The sequence below is a fragment of the Lagenorhynchus albirostris genome, chromosome 2, assembly GCF_949774975.1.
Source record: "Lagenorhynchus albirostris chromosome 2, mLagAlb1.1, whole genome shotgun sequence".
In the NCBI taxonomy this organism is placed as follows: domain Eukaryota; kingdom Metazoa; phylum Chordata; class Mammalia; order Artiodactyla; family Delphinidae; genus Lagenorhynchus; species Lagenorhynchus albirostris.
The window spans coordinates 133077040-133100419 of NC_083096.1; the positions used below are offsets into that span (position 1 = coordinate 133077040).

The window sequence follows — 23380 nt, forward strand, 5'->3', positions numbered from 1 at the left end:
AGATTTTTCATCATTAGTATATAGGAATGCCAGAGATTTCTGTGCATTAATTTTGTATCCTGCCACTTTACCAAATTCATTGATTAGCTCTAGTAGTTTTCTGGTAGCATCTTTAGGGTTCTCTATGTATAGGATCATGTCATCTGCAAACAGTGACAGCTTTACTTCTTCTTTTCCGATTTGGATTCCTTTTCTTTCCTTTTCTTCTCTGATTGCTGTGGCTAAAACTTCCAAAACTATGTTGAATAAGAGTGGTGAGAGTGGGCAACCTTGTCTTGTTCCTGATCTTAGTGGAAATGCTTTCAGTTTTTCACCATTGAGGATGATGTTGGCTGTGGGCTTGTCATATATGGCCTTTATTATGTTGAGGAAAGTTCCCTCTATGCCTACTTTCTGCAGGGTTTTTATCATAAATGGGTGTTGAATTTTGTCAAAAGCTTTCTCTGCATCTATTGAGATGATCATATGGTTTTTCTCCTTCAGTTTGTTAATATGGTTTATCACATTGATAGATTTGCGTATATTGAAGAATCCTTGCATTCCTGGAATAAACCCCACTTGATCATGGTGTATGATCCTTTTAATGTGCTGTCGGATTCTGTTTGCCAGTATTTTGTTGAGGATTTTTGCATCTATGTTCATCAGTGATATTGGCCTGTAGTTTTCTTTCTTTGTGACATCCTTGTCTGGTTTTGGTATCAAGGTGATGGTGGCCTCGTAGAAGGAGTTTGGGAGTGTTCCTCCCTCTGCTATATTTTGGAAGAGTTTGAGAAGGATAGGTGTTAGCTCTTCTCTAAATGTTTGATAGAATTCGCCTGTGAAGCCATCTGGTCCTGGGCTTTTGTTTGTTGGAAGATTTTTAATCACAGTTTCAATTTCAGTGCTTGTGATTGGTCTGTTCATATTTTCTATTTCTTCCTGATTCAGTCTTGGCAGGTTGTGCATTTCCAAGAATTTGTCCATTTCTTCCAGATTGTCCATTTTATTGGCATAGAGTTGTTTGTAGTAATCTCTCATGATCTCTTTTATTTCTGCAGTGTCAGTTGTTACCTCTCCTTTTTCATTTCTAATTCTATTGATTTGAGTCTTCTCCCTTTTTTTCTTGATGAGTCTGGCTAGTGGTTTATCTATTTTGTTTATCTTCTCAAAGAACCAGCTTTTAGTTTTATTGATCTTTGCTATTGTTTCCTTCATTTCTTTTTCATTTATTTCTGATCTGATTTTTATGATTTCTTTCCTTCTGCGAGCTTTGGGGTTTTTTTGTTGTTCTTTCTCTAATTGTTGAGGTGCAAGGTTAGGTTGTTTATTCGAGATGTTTCCTGCTTCTTAAGGTGGGCTTGTATTGCTATAAACTTCCCCCTTAGAACTGCTTTTGCTGCATCCCACAGGTTTTGGGTCGTTGTGTCTCCATTGTCGTTTGTTTCTAGGTATTTTTTGATTTCCTCTTTGATTTCTTCAGTGGTCACTTCATTATTAAGTAGTGTATTGTTTAGCCTCCATGTGTTTGTATTTTTTACAGATCTTTTCCTGTAATTGATATCTAGTCTCATGGCGTTGTGGTCAGAAAAGATACTTGATACAATTTCAATTTTCTTAAATTTACCAAGGCTTGATTTGTGACCCAAGATATGATCTATCCTGGAGAATGTTCCATGAGCACTTGAGAAAAATGTGTATTCTGTTGTTTTTGGATGGAATGTCCTATAAATATCAATTAACTCCATCTCGTTTAATGTATCATTTAAAGCTTGTGTTTCCTTATTTATTTTCATTTTGGATGATCTGTCCATTGGTGAAAGTGGGATGTTAAAGTCCCCTACTATGAATGTGTTACTGTCGATTTCCCCTTTTATGGTTGTCAGTATTTGCCTTATGTATTGAGGTGCACCTAAGTTGGGTGCATAAATATTTACAATTGTTATATCTTCCTCTTGGATCGATCCCTTGATCATTATGTAGTGTCCTTCTTTGTCTCTTCTAATAGTCTTTGTTTTAAAGTCTATTTTGTCTGATATGAGAATTGCTACTCCAGCTTTCTTTTGGTTTCCATTTGCATGAAATACCTTTTTCCATCCCCTTACTTTCAGTCTGTATGTGTCTCTAGTTCTGAAGTGGGTCTCTTGTAGACAGCAAATATATGGGTCTTGTTTTTGTATCCATTCAGCCAATCTGTGTCTTTTGGTGGGAGCATTTAGTCCATTTACATTTAAGGTAATTATCGATATGTGTGTTCCTATTCCCATTTTCTTAATTGTTTTGGGTTCATTATTGTAGGTCCTTTTCTTCTTTTGTGTTTCTTGCCTAGAGAAGTTCCTTTAGCAGTTGTTGTAGAGCTGGTTTGGTGGTGCTGAACTCTCTCAGCTTTTGCTTGTCTCTAAAGGTTTTAATTTCTCCATCAAATCTGAATGAGATCCTTGCTGGGTAAAGTAATCTTGGTTGCAGGTTTTTCTCCTTCAACACTTTCAATATGTCCTGCCACTCCCTTCTGGCTTGCAGAGTTTCTGCTGAAAGATCAGCTGTTAACCTTATGGGGATTCCCTTGTGTGTTATTTGTTGTTTTTCCCTTGCTGCTTTTAATATGTTTTCTTTGTATTTAATTTTTGACAGTTTGATTAATATGTGTCTTGGCATATTTCTCCTTGGATTTATCCTGTATGGGACTCTCTGTGCTTCCTGGACTTGATTAACTATTTCTTTTCCCATATTAGGGAAGTTTTCAACTATAATCTCTTCAAATATTTTCTCAGTCCCTTTCTTTTTCTCTTCTTCTTCTGGAACCCCTATAATTCGAATGTTGGTGCGTTTAATGTTGTCCCAGAGGTCTCTGAGACTGTCCTCAGTTCTTTTCATTCTTTTTTCTTTTTTCTGCTCTGCAGTAGTTATTTCCACTATTTTATCTTCCAGGTCACTTATCCGTTCTTCTGCCTCAGTTATTCTGCTATTGATCCCATCTAGAGTATTTTTAATTTCATTTATTGTGTTGTTCATCGTTGCTTGTTTCATCTTTAGTTCTTCTAGGTCCTTGTTAACTGATTCTTGCAATTTGTCCATTCTATTGTCCATTCTATCTCCAAGATTTCGGATCAACCTTACTATCATTATTCTGAATTCTTTTTCAGGTAGACTGCCTATTTCCTCTTCATTTGTTAGGTCTGGTGGGTTTTTATCTTGCTCCTTCATCTGCTGTGTGTTTTTCTGTCTTTTCATTTTGCTTATCTTACTGTGTTTGGGGTCTCCTTTTTTGCAGGCTGAAGGTTCGTAGTTCCTGTTGTTTTTTGTGTCTGTCCCCAGTGGCTAAGGTTGGTTCAGTGGGTTGTGTAGGCTTCCTGGTGGAGGGTACTAGTGCCTGTGTTCTGGTGGATGAGGCTGGATCTTGTCTTTCTGGTGGGCAGGTCCACGTCTGGTGGTGTGTTTTGGGGTGTCTGTAGACTTACTATGATTTTGGGCAGCCTCTCTGCTAATGGGTGGGGTTGTGTTCCTGTCTTGCTAGTTGTTTGGCATAGGATGTCCAGCACTGTAGCTTGCTGGTCGTTGAGTGAAGCTGGGTGCTGGCGTTGAGATGGAGATCTCTCGGAGATTTTTGCTGTTTGATATTATGTGCAGCTGGGAGGCCTCTTGTGGACCAGTGTCCTGAAGTTGGCTCTCCCACCTCAGAGGCACAGCACTGACTCCTGGCTGCAGCACCAAGAGCCTTTCATCCACAGGGCTCCTTAATTTGGGATGATTCGTTGTCTATTCAGGTATTCCACAGATGCAGGGTATATCAAGTTGATTGTGGAGCTTTAATCCGCTGCTTCTGAGGCTGCTGGGAGAGATTTCCCTTTCTCTTCTTTGTTCTGACAGTTCCCAGGGGCTCAGCTTTGGATTTGGCCCCGCCTGTGCGTGTAGGTCACCGGAGGGCGTCTGTTCTTTGCTCAGACAGGACGGGGTTAAAGGAGCCGCTGATTCGGAGGCTCTGGCTCACCCAGGCCGGGGGGTAGGGAGGGTCACGGAGTGCGGGGCGGGCCTGCAGCGGCAGAGGCCGGCGTGACGCTGCAGCCTGAGGGCGCCGTGCGCTCTCCCGGGGGAGCCGTCCCTGGATCCCGGGGCCCTGGCAGTGGCGGGCTGCACAGGCTCCCCGGAAGGGCGTGTGGCTAGTGACCTGTGTTCGCACACAGGCCTCCTGACGGCGGCAGCAGCGGCCTCAGCGTCCCATGTCCATCTCTGGGCTCTGCAATCTTAGCCGCGGCTCGCGCCCGTCCCTGGAGCCCTCTCAAGCCGCGCTCTTAATCCCCTCTCCTCGTGCACCAGGAAACAAAGAGGGACGTAAAAGTCTCTTGCCTCTTCGGCAGGTCCAGACCCCTCCCCGGACTCTCTCCCGGCCAGCCGCGGCGCACCAACGCCCTGCAGGCTGTGTTCACGCCGCCAACCTCAGTCCTCTCCCGGCGCTCCGACAAAAGCCGGAGCCTCAGCTCCCAGTCCCGCCCGCCCCGGTGGGCGAGCAGACAAGCCTCTCGGCTGGTGAGTGCCGGTCGGCCCGATCCTCTGCGCTGGAATCTGTCCGCTTTGCCCTCCGCACCCCTGTTGCTGTGTTCTCCTCCGCGGCTCCCAAGCTCCCCCACTCCGCCTCCCGAAGTCTCCACCCGCGAAGGGGCTTCCTAGTGTGTGGACACTTTTCCTCCTTCACAGCTCTCTCCCGCTGGTGCAGGACCCGTCCCTATCCTTTTGTCTCTGTTTAGTTTTTTCTTTTGCCCTAACCAGGTACGTGGGGGGTTCCTTGCCTTTTGGGAGGTCTGAGGTCTTCTGCCAGCGTTCAGTAGGTGCTCCGTAGGAGTTGTTCCACGCGTAGATGTACTTCTGGTGTATCTGTGGAGAGGAAGGTGATCTCCGCGTCTTACTCTTCCGCCATCTTCCCGGAAGTCAATAAAGTTGTTTTAAGAACTCATACTAACCAGGAAACCACACATAAGTCTGGCCTCCTAGAACTGTTCCTTTTAATGTCCTGTCACACTTTCTGGTATTTCTATGAGAGAATTTGCTAGAATATACTTGAAGCCAGGTATTCATTTCCTTTATCCCTGACAGTAAATAGTATAGAGTATGTTCTTCTAGATTTGTATTAAAACAGATAACCCCACTGAGTATCAAGACAACTTCACTATTTTTCTTCACTTTCTAATTGTGACAAAATTAGAAGTGGAAGTAACCTGGAATTTTCTACAACTGACCATAATTCTACTTAAGCAGATAATTTAATCTTAGATTTCTCCTCTGTAAAATAATACCTTGAAGAGGTTGTTGTGGAAATTAAATGGCATGTGAAGTTCCAAGGACAGTGCTTATCCTTTTAACCCCTGAATTCCAGACAGGGCATGTAAACTGCCTTCTTTGCATTTTGAAATCCAAATGTACATACATCTATTGAATTGTTGTGGCACCAGTATTTTACCACACTTTTCTTTGAATTATGGCAGTGAAGCTATTAAATTGTACTTACCTGATCAATTAATATTTGGAAGGTCTTTGAAGTTGCTTATATAAATGGAATGTAAATGCAAAGTATAATATACTACAGAAGAAAGTTTAACTGGCTATTTGATCAAATGAGAATATTCCCTGTTCTTCAGTGATCTAATATTTGTGTACTTCTAGGCCTCTGAAAATGTATACCAAGTACCTGCTTGGTATGCCTTGTCCCCTACAGGGAGCATGTAGACAGACCATCTACAGGAACAGGAGACGAGGAGGCCTGTTCTAGATCCTTTCTCTGGCAGAATATATTATATTTTGCTTCCACCATCCTTACAGTGATGCAAGACACCCTGGGTGGTTTCCTCTTGAAATTCTTGATGGGAAGCAACTCTAGTTCCCTCCACTTTGGGCTTCCCTTTCAATCATTTTGGAATTTCTTACTTCTTGCTGCTCTACCCACCTCCACCAGTCTTACAGTCATTGGTCAGAGGTCCTGGGATGGGGTGCTGGGTCCCTGGAGTAGTCAGGAAGTCTCCTAATGGTAGTCTCACTTCCATCAAATCTCTCCAGCTCCTTTCAATGGACAATATTGTTCCTATCTGAAGGAAGCTTTCCATTACACCATTACCCTGAGTTTTGCCTTCCTCTCTGATGGTTATTCCTCCAAGCTTTAGTTCTTAATATTTGCAGGCAGTTTTTTGAAATTTAGAAAATCCTTTTTCTTGATGAACACTCTTTTAAGACTGCTATTTTCCAAGAAAAAAACCAAGCTTCAGGATTCAAAGCTGAACATGATCTCTTTGTACCTGTCCTCTCCTTTCCTGGAGATTGGAAACCTTAAGAGACTATTCACGTTAATGGCAGGAAAGCTAAGCAAAACAAACCAGCTTAAGGAAAAAGGAAAATACATTAAGAAGTATTGAAGAATTATCCTCTTCAGTCTTAATTTCTTCAGCACTTAGAAAATAAAATTCCCATAGAACTTGAACTTTTTATTTTGCTGATTTACAAAATCTGGAATATTATTTTGCAGAAAGCTTAGGAAGTTTTAAGATGGTGGTTCTCACGGTATAATCTGGGACCCATGCAACGGGTCCCTCAGACCTTTTCAGGAGGTTCCTGAGTCAAAACGAATTTTCATATTAATGCCAAATATTTTTTTCATGCTCATTCTCTCATGAGAGTACAGTGGACTTTCCCAGAGACTACGTGCCATGTAAAAGATTGAATGCAGAAGCAGATATTAAGAATCTAGGGGCTTCCCTGGTGGCGCAGTGGTTGAGAGTCCGCCTGCCGATGCGGGGGACACAGGTTCGTGCCCCGGTCCGGGAAGATCCCACATGCCGCAGAGCGGCTGGGCCCGTGAACTCTGGCCACTGGGCCTGCGCGTCCGGTGCCTGTGCTCTGCAGCGGGAGAGGCCCGCGTACCAGAAAAAAAAAAAAAAAGAATTTAGGCTTTTTAAGCCAGACGTTAAATATGTAAGAATGCCACTCTTCTAAAACTGTTGCAAATTACTTTTAATAAACAGTGCTGTTTACAGTAACATGTGATGGGTTATTTTATAAAATAATTTTAAATGTTCTTAGTTTTAATTTCTAATATGGTAAATATCAATATATAATCCATAAACAAAAGCTTCCTTGGGGGGTCCTCAATTTTTAAGAGTGTATAAAGGACCTAAATCCCCAAAAATTGAGAACCACTGATTTAAGACTTAGAATTTAATATTTTAAGTAAAACACTTGCATTTTGCCTTTTAATAACCCCAAGTAAATCTTTTCCTTAAATCTCTCCCATTATCCCTTAGTTCTTGTTTAATCATAATATCTAATATCTTTTGGACAAATGAATAAATGATCAATGGACTTGGATAGAGTGGTTACTATACTATACTTCTAATCTATAGAGAACTCTACAAGTTAGAATATATAAGGCAGAGTGTGTAGGATAAGCATGTAACTTGAAGTGTTAAAAGAGCTTTGGTGGCAAAAAAGTTTTAAAGTCAATAAGCTTTTGGTGGCAAAACTTTGAGATAATTGGCAGAAAGAAAGCATGTAAACATATTTTACAGGATTATATAAAAATTGTTTACTTATAACTATATCCTTTCATTTTCTCTCCAGGGATTCCTTCAGTCGAATGAGCCTGCGCAAAATGGATCTCTAATATAAATGCACTTGTTTTATTCATTTGAAAAAAGCCATGTATTCAACATTGAGTGTGAAAAGAATTTAAGAACTTTTGAAAAAGACTTGGGACTTAATTCTGGAAATTATAGCATTAATTTACTCATGGAAGAATGCAGTGGCCAAACAATATCAAATGGCAATCGCTGAAGTTTGAGAATCATGGCTGTGGTTTCTAATGTTCTGGTAATATGCTGTTATCTTTTTTAAGACATTTTAATGACTCAAAGGTACACTTACATTTACCATTATTTATACCATAGCTAATGTTAAATTTATTTACTTTAAGTTTGTATTTTTTAATTTATATTACCATTTATAGATTCGTTTTGGAACCATTTTAAATGTAGTAATTCTTATTTTAAAGGTACTATTAAATATGTGAATGTTTACACTAATTTTACTGAGACTAAAAAAAATTTTTTTACTGACAAAAGCAGAGAATAAGTTAGTTGATTCAAGAAACAGTTCCAAAAATAGCAAAATGAAAATCATAATTGACACTTTATGGGCCCAGATAATAGCCCCAAAATTAAATAAATGAATAAATTAATGGGTGGAAATAAATTATTGATAACTGGTTTGTAAAGTCTTAAAACTGGTTTCTAAGGTATTTTCTATTTAGGCACACAAAAAAGGCATTTAGAATTGCAGAAGAAACTTTACCTGATAACTTCTATCTATAAATAACGATTACATACTGGGATAGCTAATACCAGTGACAGTAGTTTGACTCTCAGCCTTATTATAGTAATGATAGTAGTATAAGCAGACCCGTAGCAACTAAAATGAATGATTCCTGTTTTAAATTAAACAAGACAGTCACTTCATTAGTTTTTAGTATTCTAAACTGGTAAATTAGAAATCTGCTTTAAACTTATCTTACATCCCCATAAAAATAACAGAGAGCTGGTGTTTGATTTTAATCTACCAGCTGAATAAGGTATAGTTATTTTTTGATACTTGTATAGATTTTACAAAGTGTATGTATAAAAGGTAAAATTAGCTGTTAATTAAGAGCTAATTAATTTAAAATTGTAACTTTATGATATGAAAGACTAATGCAGGTTTTTTTCCAACATATATTTCAATTATTTGGCAAGTTTTTCCAAGGAAGTGCATATTAATCATTTCTGGAAGTGTTTGAACATTTTTTCTTTGTGCAGTATTGTAACTTATAGAAAGGTATCACTTGTAATCTACCCCTTTGATCTACTGATCACTTACATGAATCACTTAAGAACTGATCGAATATGGTACCTTCATTCTCCTGAGAGCGTAGATGTGACGGCTAATATTCCCCGCTCCAGCCTACCTTTACAACAGGCAGTATTATCTCAGATTCCTCTTATCTACATCAATTCAAAGACCGAATCACAGAAAGGTTTTTCAGGTGAGTCAACAGGTGGACCACAACAGGTGAACTAGGAGTCAGAAAAGCATAACCTCAAAAATATATATTTGGGAACAGAGGATCCAGATGGTCAGTAAGGAAAGGCAGAGTCAAGAACGGAAACTCTTTAAAGCAAACAGAAAAGAAAAGGTAACTTATTTACATACTCTCTCCCTCTTTAGGGTGGGGGTGGGGGGAAGAATATTAAGTAATTCCTAGGTAATTTCTCATAAAGTTACACCTGTGTAAGAGTTTGGATTGTCACCTATCTCAGGGACAATATCAAGAACTTTAAGATTTATATAATTACGATTTAATTATCAGACTAATTGTCTGACGTGAAATCAGAAGAGGATTCCTCTCTTAAAACACTGGTGTAACTGAACATTTCCTTCCTAACTTACCGTGTTCTTCAATTTTCTTAAAACAAACTTTCTCATATCAGAAATCTACACTAGTTCTTAACTAGTATAGTTCTGGGCTGTCTCTTGAGTGTTACAGAAGCCCTAGTTCTATCCTAGAACATCTCCATCAGAAGCTTATGAGTAGTGTTCAAGGCTGTTTCATTTTAAAAGTTCTGTTAGTGACTCCTACTCCCTCAGCTGCTTATGGTTAGTGTTCAGGGCTGTTCCTTTTTAAAAGTTCCATTAGTGATCCTGAACATAGAAAGTGGCAAGGACTGTGACTTTTTACATCACACCATCTTGTGAAAGAATGTGTAAGACATTAACTGTGCAGTTTATTAGTTGACAGGTACTCTTTCTTATTTGTTGAAGTAGTGTATAACAGTGTTATTCCAAGAGTTATCTATTCTTTGGAATTATATTTCATATTCTTAATATCAAGAATGTCCTTTAACAAGTCATAATCGATCATTTACCAATTTAATATATTTAAAGTGAAAATATGACCAAGTTTTTTGTGTGCCCGAAGCCTCACCTTAAGTTCTCCAGTTTTGGATTCCATAGTTATATGTCTAAAGGGTATCTAGGTATGACAATTTAGATGGACTAAGCACAATTTCTCCTATTTGAAATACAATTTCTTCACCTCCAAATGTCAGAAAGTATTATTAAAGGTAATTAAGCATGTTTATTCTCTTCTATGTATATATATGTGTGTATAGTATGTGTATATACACACACTTTTTTAAAAGAGAATCCAGCTATATTTATGGTAAAAAATATGCAAGTAAAAAAATCCTCAAGCATTTGTATACACAGTTGTTAAGCAGTTTAAATTTTATTGACCTCCTGGTTTTTTTAAAAAAGTTAAATTTAAGGTCACACCTCTAAGTTCGATGCATTATATACAGATCGTGCAGAGTATGACTATGAAGAGATACAAATTAGTCCACACTGAAAAAGATTTACTAGGGTACAGAATCATTTTCATAAATACATATAAAATTCTTGTGAAGATAGAAGAGGACTGACTCTTCAGGTTTTCTGAGACGCTTTTCAAAGTGATTGAAGGCACAAAATGTGCACTATTGTGAATACATACACGTGCCTCTAATACAGCCCATCCAAGATCTGGCTTTATGACTTACAAAACTAAATGTACTGAAATGAGATTCTGCTTCTTAGCTGAAAAACCACAGAACCTATAAACATCATGGAGATAAGTACTCCAAAATATGGAGATACAAATACAAGCACTTTATTTGAAAAAGCAAACACAAAAGATAGGTGTAAATTCAAAGTGTTTAAATGCTTCCATTTTGAATAATTCAGTTAAGAACCTATACAAGTTTGTTCCCAGAAGCTAATGCATCAATCACTAGTCTCCACTAAGGAAAATGAATTCTAAAAATTAACATGGATTTCAATAACTCAAATTTTTACTATTTATATAAAAACCCAGAGAAACCAATAATATCCAATAGCTTCAAAAGATAAGCTAAAGACTTTTTGATGTAATCAATTTACCAATGTTTGTCCAGGTCTGTTTAATATATACACAAGGAAAATACACTCACTCTATAATTTCTTATAAAATAGCAAGTAAGGAGTAGATGTAGGAGATGTAGAAGGGGAAAGAGAATTTAAAAAGTCCTTCTCTTCAGTAACTTTCACTTCAGAATCATCAAAAAGCAACCACTTCCCCTCATACTCCTTTAAGCTTTGCACTACATATGAAATTTTGTTTTCAAAACCACTCATGTTAATGCCTGTTTGGTCATTGGATTCCTTGTTTCTATCAGATTCATGGGTCCCATTAGTATTGTTAGTCTCAGAATTTCTATTTTCAGCAAATGCTGTACTGGCAACTTTATCAGGATTAGATGCTTTGTTGTATAACTCATAATCTGCTTTACTCTTTTGTCCTCCAAGAAGTCCAATAGCTTCTACATTTTTTTTGTTCAAAACTTTACTTGGCTGGGTATTTCCACTGACTCTAATCGACACTTCTTCATCGTCATAGTTTTCGACCACACCCCTTGCTTCCTCCTCATTCAATGGTTCTGGCTTACCTATATCACACATTTGGTCAATCACAAAATTTTCCTTATCTAGTTCTAAACTGTTAAGGTCAGTGACTTTAACAGAAGCAGTATAATGCCCACTACTAATTGTAATGCCACTATGCATCACAACTGCAAATAATCCATAGCTGTCGTTGGTTGGCTTTGTGCTCCATTCTTCTAGTGACAGTTTAAGAGGTGTCAGTAAAGGAGTGTTGATCTTGGAAAGTCCACCACCATAACAATCAAACCTTTGGAAGGGGGGAAAAAAAAGGTTTTCTGGGATTCCACTTCATATATATTCAGTTTTACCCCCAACGTGAAACCAAGTAAGTCTGAATGAACCCTTAATATTTACTGCTCATATGAATAAAACACAAAGTAAAAAACAAGACCCCAATTTTGTATAATACTTACACAAAGAATACTGAAATAAGTACTAATATTCAGGTGCTTCTGTGAAGGATATATGGCACTTCCCCCCTTAATTTTCTTTATTTTCCTAATTTTGTGCAATAAGAAAATAAATGGCATTAAAAAAAAAACCACTGATCTTCAAAATCCTTTTCCTTTATACTTAGTAAGTCATTTTAATGTGAAGTCTGTCTCTACAACCAAGATTTGGGGACAAAAAATAAAATTGTACTGTAGCAAAGGAAAAAGCCATTGAAAGAAAGGACCCTGTCATCTTCTGGCATAAGAAAATGTGTGGAGAGCTACTGGTAAGCTCTCGTGGTAATTTCAAACAACTGATTAATATAGAAAGGAATAAAATCTACAATGACATGTATACATGTCAGAAAAAGTCAGACTATCTAAAATGTAACTGGCATTTTAATATTTATTATTGCTTTCAGATATTTAAATTTTCAACTACAGAAGAATCTCTCAAATTGTTCAGACTAGTTTTATTTCCTGGCTTACTTACCTTAAAACTAAAATAATTTTGCTTTTTTGCTCACCTCAAAAAAATGTTGATGTATGTATGAAATTTGTTCCCTGCTTTAATCAATTAATTAAAATAATCAAATAAGGAATGAAAATGAAAAATGTGTGAACAAATCATATGCATTCATACCAGAAGGATTTAAACTTGATGCGTTTTTACAGGGAAACTTAAGAAAACAATAAACTTTTCTAAGGCAATATTTGTAAATTACTTCATTTCAGTAGTTTCTATTACACTATTGTACTGTTTCCTTACTATCGTAGCATTTTGAACAAAACTTTAGAATACTCACTCCAAGCCACTAGCAGCAAAGCACTTCAAATGAATAGTTATAACTTCAGGCATTTTGTCAAACAAAAGACTTCGTTCAGCTTCAGTATAATGATGGCAATTTTCACAGAAATATTTATCTTCTCCTACAATCCTCTCCACTGAAGCAAACTGTGAAATTGCCCATCTCAGGGTCTTCATTTCTGTTTTTGGCTCTGGAGAAACTACACAAGAGAATCCTGTCACTCACAAATGAAAAATCTCTCAGAAATTAAAAACTTAAGCCACAAATTTTTATGTTCAGAATTAGCATACAATTTTAATTGACTAATCCTCCCCAAATAATAACTAAAGAGATTTCTTTTTTTTAGTTTCACAAACTTGTAAGTTCATCGACAGTGCACATACCTCTAAATATTTATATCTGGTCAGCCAAAAAATATTGAGGTCATGGACAGCAAAATCAAATAAGCCCTACCCTCTGACTCCATGTGAGAAAGACTTTATATTTAATAGTCAATTTACATTATCTGAACAAGTAAACCAGTCTCATGATCACTTCCCATGGCATTACTACACTTTTTGTGGTTCATACAAGAAAAAACACTGGCTCAAATATGGTGTTAACAAAAATATCCTCAGTAGCTCTGAGATTCAGGTACCCAAAAATTAACTTGGTAAAGCATTTCATTTTCCCATTATAACATACTCTACACATCAAAATAAAGATGCCAGGGCTTCCCTGGTGGCGCAGTGGTTCAGAGTCCGCCTGCCGATGCAGGGGACATGGGTTCGTGCTCCAGTCCAGGAGGATCCCACATGCCGCGGAGCGGCTGGGCCCGTGAGCCATGGCCGCTGAGCCTGCGTGTCCGGAGCCTGTGCTCCGCAAAGGGAGTGGCCACAACAGTGAGAGGCCCGCGTACCGCAAAAAAAATTAAAAGTAAAAAAATAACGATGCCAGAATTTTCCAAATGCTAATAACTATTGACAAGTGTAGCTATACAGGCAGAAAGATTTTATTATACCAAAGGCATAAAAGTTTTTTCTTAATAACTATACAAGCTACTTATTAGACTGTGTTTTGTTGAGGAAAACTCTAATTATTCCATAGTCCATGCAAGCCTCCAATTTTGCTTACTTTCAGAACTCTCCTCTACTTTGGAAAGCTCATCTTCTTGCACTGGTACACTGATGTCTTGAAAATCTTCTCTTCTTTCTGTTAAACTTTCACATTCTAAGCAACGAGTCCTTAATACCAGCTGACCTTGAAATAATTTCTCCACTAGCTCAAAACCAATTTGCTCTGCACCTAAAACAAAAAAAGGAAAACACAAATCTATACAGACGAATTTTTCAGTACAGTCCAAATAACCATTATTCCATTTAAAGTATATCATGGCTAAAAGGCTGATTTTCATATCTCAAACTTGTTTATTGGCATTAAGAGGTGACTTATTCATGAAATATAAACTCCCTGTAAAGATAATTTTGAATATTAATTACTGTTATCTCTAAAAAAAGACAAGTTTCAACACATGTGTGTCTTCTAAACTCCCTTCCTAAAGATACCCCAAAGGATGAAATTTAGTCATGTAAATTCTACAAATTTTCCCTGAGATCTGTGTGAACCTAAGCAGAAATCCAGTATGGTATAACTATTTAGCAAATGCAATTTTTCATGAGTTTATGTCAAATACTGTATATATAAAGGGGTAAAATATTCTCTTGCCATTAAGATGAACTCTCCTAGTTTATAAACATAAATTACTATTACCTTAAAATCAGTGAGATTTATACACACAAAAAATACATGTAAGTGTAGTGCCTGAAACGCCAGTTCACATTGTGTTAAATTTCTCTTAAAACTTTAGCCAGATAGTATACTGTATATGGATCTAAGAAGAGAAAATTCAATTCTGCAGCTGTTAATCCTACCTATCAATGTCCAAGAATAAATTATACTGACCTTTGTTTATGGGCTTAACTTCATTAGCAGGCATAACATTATTCCCTGGAGATTCAAGTCCACAACCATTAGCTGTATTATCATTCTCATACTTCTCCAAGTCCTCTTCAAGATCATATTCATTTTCTTTACATTGTCCTTTGGATTCTTGGTTTGTTGTTATTTTACCCAGACTACAGAATTTAGAAATAATGCTGGGTTGCTTAGCTGCAGACTTTAACCAGTTTATTTTAACTCTTGATTTCTTTTGTGAGGGTCTTGCACTCTCATTTTCAGAAATGTACTTGGGGATTATTTTAGCAGGAATATCTAATGAATCAACTGTAGCTTTTCTTTTTGATCTGGTTTGTCTCTGGTTTTCTTCCAAAGACTGGTGTTCCTTAGAGACTTTAACTTTTTTCTTCATGTTACTAAATTCAGTGTCACTTTTTCTTTTCCCATTTACTTTTGGCAATTTTTCTTTATAGTCTTCACAATGCCTCATACTGTCCATCTCCATGCTGTTATTACCACTCATTTCCTCTTTCTGATGTTTTTCTTCTACCTTAGTAGATAACTCTGCCACATTTTTTACTTCTTTTTTTAGGAGTTGGCATGTTTCTTGAATGTTTCCCAAAATACACTGTAATACTTCCTGTGCATCATGCTGTAGATATCCTTCATACATAGGGTTGAGTTCCCTATAAATAAAAATTTCCATTTCATCTATTCCAGTTTTGAAGATATAATACCAAAACAAAAACCACCTCTCCATACAGAAATGAATTCATTTATGGGGATATCATAAGTTATTTGAAAGTCCAAAAACATTTAATTCAGCTGCTAATTTGAAACTCCTTACCTAAATGTGTAACTAAAAACAAACTTAACCTGATTTTCATTATCATAAATACTCTGATCTTATAAATATTATTGTTAATAGCTAATACGTATACAGTATTTACTGTGTACCATGCTTTATGCAAAATGCCATATAATTTTTTTTTGGCCTTGCCACATGGCACGTGGGATCTTACTTCTCCGACCAGGGATCGAAGCCCAGCCCTCAACAGTGAAAGCACAGAGTCTTAACCACTGGACTACCAGGGAATTCCCTCAAAATACTTTTTATATTATTTGTATAATTCTCACAATAACCTTATGAGGTAAGTACCATATCACCACTATTTACAGATAACTTGCTCAAGGTCACAGAGATGCAGAAGTCAGGATTCAAACCTGCTCCTAGACACCACGCTACACTGCCTCTTAACAAATGTATGGCAATGTGTTACATCTAGGTCTATTCCTAACCTAAACGATTAAATAATTTTTTAAAGACTTAAACCCTGTAGTATTTTGGATAAGGCTATTCTGTATATAGGATAAAGTTTCATTTTTTAAGATAATACTACAAAGAAATCTAATCCAGTTAACTAATATGTCTCTTCTAAGTACATACAACAAAAATAGAATACTTGGAATTTACAGTTCTTTTATATAACGTATTTTGAATATAGACCTATAATTCCTATCTGAAATCCTTAGGACCAAATGTGTTTGGTAATTCAGGAATTTTCAGATTAAAAAAGAATCTGGCACATAGGTAAAATATGTATCACCAACATAATAGGGGCAGTATCCCATAATTACACACATTACTACTTCTACAGAAAAGAGTATGAATATTCACATTGCAGATAAATATGAATAAAGACTATAAACAGCCTCACACAAATTCAGATTTAATGAATTTAGTACCAACTGTGAGAAAAAATTTCCAGTCTTTGGAGCCTCTGGGATATTAAGCACTGTAGATCTGTAGTGTCTATTTTCCTTGGCCTTTATTCCCCCCATTTGTTCACATGTCACTCTCCTCCAAAGAGAGAATGAGCTAAACTGGAATCCTAAAATTATATAATAGACTATACCTGAGTGTGTTAAGTAGTCGCCTTGGCTGAGTAGCAAGTTCATCAGTATATTTCTCTGGATTTAAGAGAAAACTAGCCTGAAGCTGTTCGACTGAAATGATCAAGGACTGTAAGCTGCATATTAGTTCATAACTTGCTGAAGAATCTTCTTTGCAACTTCCCTGTCAAGAAACACATGAACATTTTAATTTTTGAACAAATTAAGTACCTTCCCCCTTCTTTTTCTCACTAGACAACACTAGCTTTTCTAAATCTAATTTCTAACACTAACTTTCTGAAGGTATACAAAATAAACTTAAAAAAATTTTAAGCATATTTTTGGTTACTTTCTATTATGTGGGTTATAATGGTTTTCTAATTACATTAAGTCAAAGGTTTCTTTAAATTTATTTAAATAGTAAAAGTGAGTCAACTTGAAAACAGCAGGTAAATAACGGGGTAAAAGGGTACAATATGTTGTGACAGTGGTGTGTGTGACAATGTTTACTGGTAAACAGTAAATTAGAGGACTGGAGAAAACACTATAAAAGGGGGTAATCAAGTTAGCTACTTACCCCACAAGAATGAAAAATAACTGCCAATGAGAAATTTAATTCTCAGATGTAATTTGTTAAGAGAAATAATCTTTGTCATTCTCCTCCCAAATCCTCTCTGTATTTATTACTTTTTCATTTCTAAGCAAGTGAATTTCCATTAATTTTATTTTTTACCTTATCTTTTGGACTGGCTTCATCTTTTAGGGCTTCTTTCTTCCTTGAAATAATATTAAATAAGTGCTTCACTCCAGATTTAAAACCAGGACAAAAATATAATACCTATAAAGTGAGATTGTCTTAAGTATTTACTGAACAAACAATATACCTAAAATCATTAAAACACTATCATGCTTTTTGTAGAGTATATTCATATGTGCATTACTTAAAATTCTGAGATTAAGATGTGTGTCAAAAATTGTTCTCTATTTCATTACAGTAGCCTGCTATCTTCCCTCAGTGCAACAAAGCACTGAGCCTGATCAGATACAACACAAAACAGATATAGTTCCAAGGGTTACAATACATATCACCGTAGAATCAGGAATCGGACAGAAAAACTAAAAGTTTGGTATCTTCAATTTAATCAACATCTACTCAATTTTGCTATCCCAATTTTATTTAATATATCATTTTCTCTTATCTCAACGGAAATTTGTTATGTGCAATTTAGAATCATGATTATTTTACTCCATTCTGGTTTATTTACAAAGACAAAGACAGTATTATGGACAACTGAAATCCTCCAATAACCTGAATTCTCAGAAAATATTAAGTGTTACATCATTCTTTGCCTACTAAAGTTTTATTATATAGAAAAATTGTCAACTTACCTGAAGTATACTATTAAGATAACAAGTATTGCCGAGATTATTCAGTCCCACAAACGGTAACAAGTTTTCTCTCTTCTCACAGTTGACAGGTGAGGACTGTGCTGCAGGAACAACTTGATCACTATTAAGTACAAAGAAGAGAAAGGGATAAGGAAGTAGAATTCAAGTGGAAATATTACTTCCCTAGATTTAGTCTTTTCCCAAAAGTTGTATGATCCAAAAAGTATATGGATTTTATTCAGATGGCATTTTAAGACAATCTGTACAGGTGCAAAAACTGCTATACACCCAGAATAAAAGTTTTACAAGCACTTTAAAAATATTACATTCAACAAGCTTCAAAACAATTCCATTAAAGGACTGTTAATCCCATTTTACAGAGCAGAAAGTTGCAGAATTGGTACTATGATTTGTTAAGCCAACAGGACATTTTAATCAAGTAGTTTAACTCTGAATAGAAACCTGGGAATAACCTGAATATGACAATATTTGGGAGAGGCTGCACTATCTAAGTCAGATTCTGTTCACAAAAGATTAAGAGGAAACAGAGTCTATGAAGATACTTATACAGCTGCTCCTCACTTAAACATGAATTGTTCAAGTTTATAACTCTTTTACCTCAGTTTAACAAACAGTCCTCACAGCATTTTTATTTATTTTACAGCTGCTAGCTATAACTCTAATACCTCAAGGTATTTATAGGCACGAATGCTGGTAAGCAAAAGGTTCTCACACAATCTCCTAAACTGATTATTGGTAAATATTAGGAAATTATACAGGGGAGCAAATCTACATTAGTCATATAGCAGAGTGCCTATGTGCTGAATACGGAGCAAGTATAGACTCCAACTAGAGCAACTATTGGTGGAGTAAAGCATTCCATTTTGTTCTGATTTCTTTTCAGTCACTGAAGGATTTATTTGTATCAAAAGCATTTCTTATTTTTAAGTTTATTTTAAATAATAATTTGCAATTGTACACCAACAGGTTTGAGAATTCATATACTAGGTATGACTACAAAGACAAAGTTTATGTCAGGTAACTGTCCCGCATGAATTTCTTTACCCTTACATAAAGTGTGTTGCACTAAAATCAAATTTAAATTGCAAAATAATTTTAGTCAATTAGTATTTCTCGAAGTTAGCCTAATCGGCTGAGCACAATTTAAATGAGTTATAATGTGAACTGTGATGTGATCCCTGTGGGGAACCACCAGTTTTATCCTGTTTCTACTATTACACACTGCTAGACTTGTCTCCCTAATGTGTGCTTTTTTATCTCCCGCTATGGACTATCAGGTCAGAATGACTGCAGATATCAATCCAAGTTCACTGCTTTTTCACTGATGCGGAATCTTAAAAAGTACAGAAATATACTGAAAATAACATACACTTCAGATCCTCTATATTCAGAAGTTTTTTCTTCATTTTCTTGAGAGTCTGTGAAATCCAAGGCTCTCTTGGTTTCCTTTTTCTGAAAAAACTTCAAGGAAAGTCTGTTTTTTTTTGATGGACTACCTCTTGAAAGCCCATTACTTTCACTAGGTATGACACCGGGCATTTTCTCTTCAAATCCCAAGGAGTTGACAAGAATTAATTTATACAGGGACCTTGTAATCACCAATCATATCTGTTAATCAGAGAAAAGATTATTAGTTTTCAGTTATCGGCTGTAGGCAATAAAATCATCATTTCTGAAAACAAATTTACCAAGGAATGGTATTAATTAGAACTTTGTATTTGAAAATCTAATGCCTGCCAATAACAGGCAGTCAATATTTTATTGCTTATATGAAGGAGTTGCCATTTGTCCTTAACTTTCTCAAACAACAAAAAAAAAGACACTGAACTTTTACTAGCCTGCTATTAGATTAAGGGTCACATCACAAAATACCCCATTTTAGTAGTAGACCCCATTTTACTGGTAGTAGTAGTAGTAATGGTAAAGTAGTATCATCAAGGGGTAAAAACTTTATTATTAGTTCATTCAGGAAACACTGAGCAACTATATCATCTCTAATTCTGAAGTACAAGGTGGGAAACAGAGGGATGAATGGGAAATCCAAGGAGTGCTAGAAGTGACTGAGTTCTCCTTCCAATGTCTTTTCTAGTTATACAAAATAAAGTCTATTTAAAGTATAATCTGCATACAAGGAAAGGCCTAGATCTAGTGTTAAGTTTACACCTAAAAACTTGTGTGAAAAGTAATAAGCTATACGCAAAGTTGGGATAATGGTGTAAAAAATTGCTGCACTTTGTGTATATCAAATTCTTATGCACTAGAAACCAAAATATACTGACTTTCCAAACTTCTTTTAACTATAGAATTTTTTAAGATACTGCTTTAAGTAGGAAAGAAGAAAAGTTTGCCTTGTGCAAACTTTCTTCCCTGTTTTAAAATAAAACTTTTGGACTAAAAAAAAATGGCTCTATCTGTGGTAGTTATTTTACACTTTAGTCCTATTTTTCATTAGGAAGATATTACTATCTGACTCGAGTATTACCAGAAAATCACCTAAGAGTCCAAAAACTCAGCAATGACTTTAAAATAGAATATAGGTAGAGACTAACAGGACGAACTAAATTTCATCCTTAAGCATAAGCGAAAACCTGGCTGCCTCTGAACTGGGAATTCACAACACTGACAGACACGGCAGTGAAACCACCTTTTTGAGACAACTCAGGAATAACTAGAAAGCCGACCAATTTCCCCACCCCCTTCCAACTCAATTTACTCTCCTGGCCACTAATGCTACTGATGAAATGCTATCACGAATGATAAACCAGCCTGCACTGAAGTGTCAGGGATCTCTAGGCATTAGCGATTTTTGTAAAAGGTTTTTCCTTGGGAGCCAATTCTAATAAATGATGGAAACTGGATTCTCTAACAGAGTAACCGGACTTAAATAAATATATAAAAAAAAACAATGACCAAGCAGCTGAAATAACATTATCAATCCTAATCAATAAACCACCCCTCCGGGCTCCTCAAAGCAATGATTAAACATTAACATTACCTAGAATATAACATTTTACCAGGTGCCGTATCTTCTGCTATACCGTTTCTTGCTCCTGGCTGTCCTTATCATTGGGGGTTGTTACATCAAAAATGTTTCTCCCGTAACTCTAAATCAAGTTTCGCAGAAAAAACAATAGAACATTAAATGTTCTTGACAAATGACAGTGTGAACACTAAGTCTCATTAGTTTCAAGTTTCTTCCTCTGTAAGATGGGACGACTCAATCCCAACTTCACGAAAAATGTAAAACAAGAATAACATCCTCGACAAAGGTTTAAGACACGTGCCCTTCTAAATACTTGTAGAAAAAGTAAGTTAAACTGCTCGGTAAAATTTAGCAATCACCGACACAGAACAATGTGAGCGCAAACATTTCTTCTCCTTATCCCGCAAACTCTAGGAACGGAAAAGAAAGTGAGAAGATGACGGGACGGTGATGATGCCCGTGCCCGTCAAACGCGGCACCGGCCCGGCGGGCGGCGTCTTTAAGCAGAACCACAGCTCGCGGAGTTGGCCTATTTACTCCCAGCCCGCACCTGCCTTGAGTCCCCAGCGGCGGCGGGAGGGGGCGCCGCCCGCTGCGCGGACGGCTTGGCTGGCAGCTGGGCGGGTGCGCAGCACCGAGGGAGCCGGGGTCCTCCCCGCGGCCCCCTCGGACTCCTGCCGAACTTGCCGCGGCGCCCAGGCACCGGCCCCTCCTCCACGGGCCCTCCTTACCTGGTCATGGCCCAGAGCGAGGTCCGCGGCGGTGACGCCGACGAGTCTAACCGGGCTGAGGGCGGGTACGACAGGTGAGCCCCTGCCCCGAGCCTGCGGGGGCCCACGACCCACGGAAAAGCTGGCCGGATCGCCCTCCCCGGAGGGGAGTGACCATTCGCTCTCAAGAGCGGGAACCCGGGCTGCCGCTTGGTCCTGCCTGGCGCCGGCACCGACTACATCCCCGAAGCGGCGCCCAACCGCGCCCGCCCCCGTCCCCGCCCCGGGACGGCAAGGAGCGCCAAAAGCGGCTCCGCTCGCCCGGCACCCGAACCGCTGGGGTCTTCCTCACTCCACCGCCGACGGGAACTTGGCGCGTTTTCCTCAGTCTCAGGACCCTTGTGTTTTAGCCTCCGCCCGCGCCAGCGCTGCGATTGGAGGTGGCGTCCTACGAAAGTGCCGGTTCTAGTCTCCAGGCTGCAGAGACGCGAAAGGCTAGAGCCACCTCACGACCGCCACTAGCCCTCCTGGCACGCACGGGCTCCGGAACCAGCCGGAACGGTAGTTGCCCCAAGCTGGTAACGGATTCTGCAATTTCAAACAGCGCAGGCAGCGTCACGGGCAGCTCACGCGGGTCCTCGCTGAGGGCGCGCGCTAGAAGCTAGAGGCCTGGCTGGCGGGCTCGAGCCTCGCATCCTTTTTTTTTTTTAACCATTCGTGCGCGAGAGTTGAGGAGGTAGCGTACGGGTCGGGAGACGGGACAGAGAGATGGGACGGGCTTCTTGCTCGGGAAGTTACCGCCCGGTGCTCAAATCCACCAATCCGTGATGAACAATCCCCAATCCTGCCCCCCGCAGCCCAGGAGGAGCCAATCAGAAGTACCTAGACAAAAAAACCCACCTGAAAGGCAGTCCAGCCAATACCAAAAAGAAGAGAGGACGGCTCCAGCCAATCATTGTTGGACATACAGAGTGTTCCTCAGGCGCGTTTCCCCTCTTTCCGCTCTCATTGGCGCTCGAGTGCGCGCTTTCGCTGCCGACTGTTAAGTCTCGCTCTGCGTTTTGTGAATCCTCGAAGGTAGGACGCCAGCGAGGGTGCGGTTTCCGGAGCGAGGCTTTCACAATAAGTCCCGCCCCCGTTTCATGCGTACACACTCGGGCGGGGTTACCCGGGAGTTAGTTTCGGAAAATGGCTGACCGCCTTGCTTGCTCCTCTGCGCTTGAGCTTTCTGTACCGAATCGCAGCCTCAGCCCCCAGGCCATCCAGTAAAAAGAAGCACCGCCATAGATAACAGTCAACTCTCAACCGAATGCTGCGGAGCTGAGGCTCCCTCCTCAGCCCCTCCACGCCTCATTTTCTCGCGTTTACCCCTTCCCCTTCCCGACCGGACAAGGAAATGAAAGAGCATTCTTGGCCCAGCTCTGGCTGGGGGAGCTGCAAGGGGTTCCTGTATGAGCCCTTGCTAACGGGCTCAAAAACGGCGAGGCAGGCCTCACCTGGTTTCTGCTTCCGTCTGTTGTATACCTACCTCGGTGAGGTGACCTCACAAAGCATGGGTGGCAGTGAAGCACGATAAGTTCAGTCCAAATTCATTTAACCAAGCGTGTTTTGAGGTGCTTAGTGTGTGCCAGGCATTCCCTGCTCCATAGCGTCTTGACATGAGTGACAGGGAGAGGAAATAAGGAGTATGCTCTTTTAGGTACGTAG

General features: G+C 38.6%; 2 protein-coding genes across 6 annotated transcripts in view; one reads left to right on the top strand and one right to left on the bottom strand.

Annotated features, from left to right (window-relative positions):
- Positions 1 to 8036, top strand: part of DOCK7 (dedicator of cytokinesis 7) — a 216368-nt gene extending 208332 nt beyond the window's left edge. For both annotated transcript variants that reach the window (XM_060139873.1, XM_060139874.1), the window contains one exon: positions 7576 to 8036. In XM_060139873.1, coding sequence (XP_059995856.1) covers positions 7576 to 7618 — 43 coding nt within the window. In that variant the 3' untranslated portion in view covers positions 7619 to 8036. The remainder of the gene's footprint in view (positions 1 to 7575) is intronic.
- Positions 8037 to 10255: 2219 nt separating this feature from the next.
- Positions 10256 to 22192, bottom strand: USP1 (ubiquitin specific peptidase 1). 4 transcript variants are annotated; one of them, XM_060139884.1, is made up of 11 exons: positions 21695 to 22192; positions 20976 to 21084; positions 19350 to 19588; positions 17960 to 18080; positions 17304 to 17408; positions 16594 to 16754; positions 14684 to 15363; positions 13856 to 14026; positions 12740 to 12941; positions 11916 to 12000; positions 11610 to 11749 (listed from the first exon to the last, which is right to left on the bottom strand). In XM_060139884.1, the coding sequence occupies exons 3-11, from the start codon at positions 19517 to 19519 to the stop codon at positions 11744 to 11746; spliced, it is 1701 nt and encodes a 566-aa protein (XP_059995867.1). In that variant the 5' UTR covers positions 19520 to 19588; positions 20976 to 21084; positions 21695 to 22192; the 3' UTR covers positions 11610 to 11743. The 4 variants fall into 4 exon arrangements, with proteins under 4 accessions (XP_059995866.1, XP_059995864.1, XP_059995865.1 ...); XM_060139883.1 differs by lacking the exon at positions 11916 to 12000 and having other exon boundaries at positions 10256 to 11749; positions 22026 to 22185; XM_060139881.1 differs by lacking the exon at positions 11916 to 12000 and having other exon boundaries at positions 10256 to 11749; positions 21695 to 22185.
- Between the last annotated feature and the right edge of the window lie 1188 nt (positions 22193 to 23380).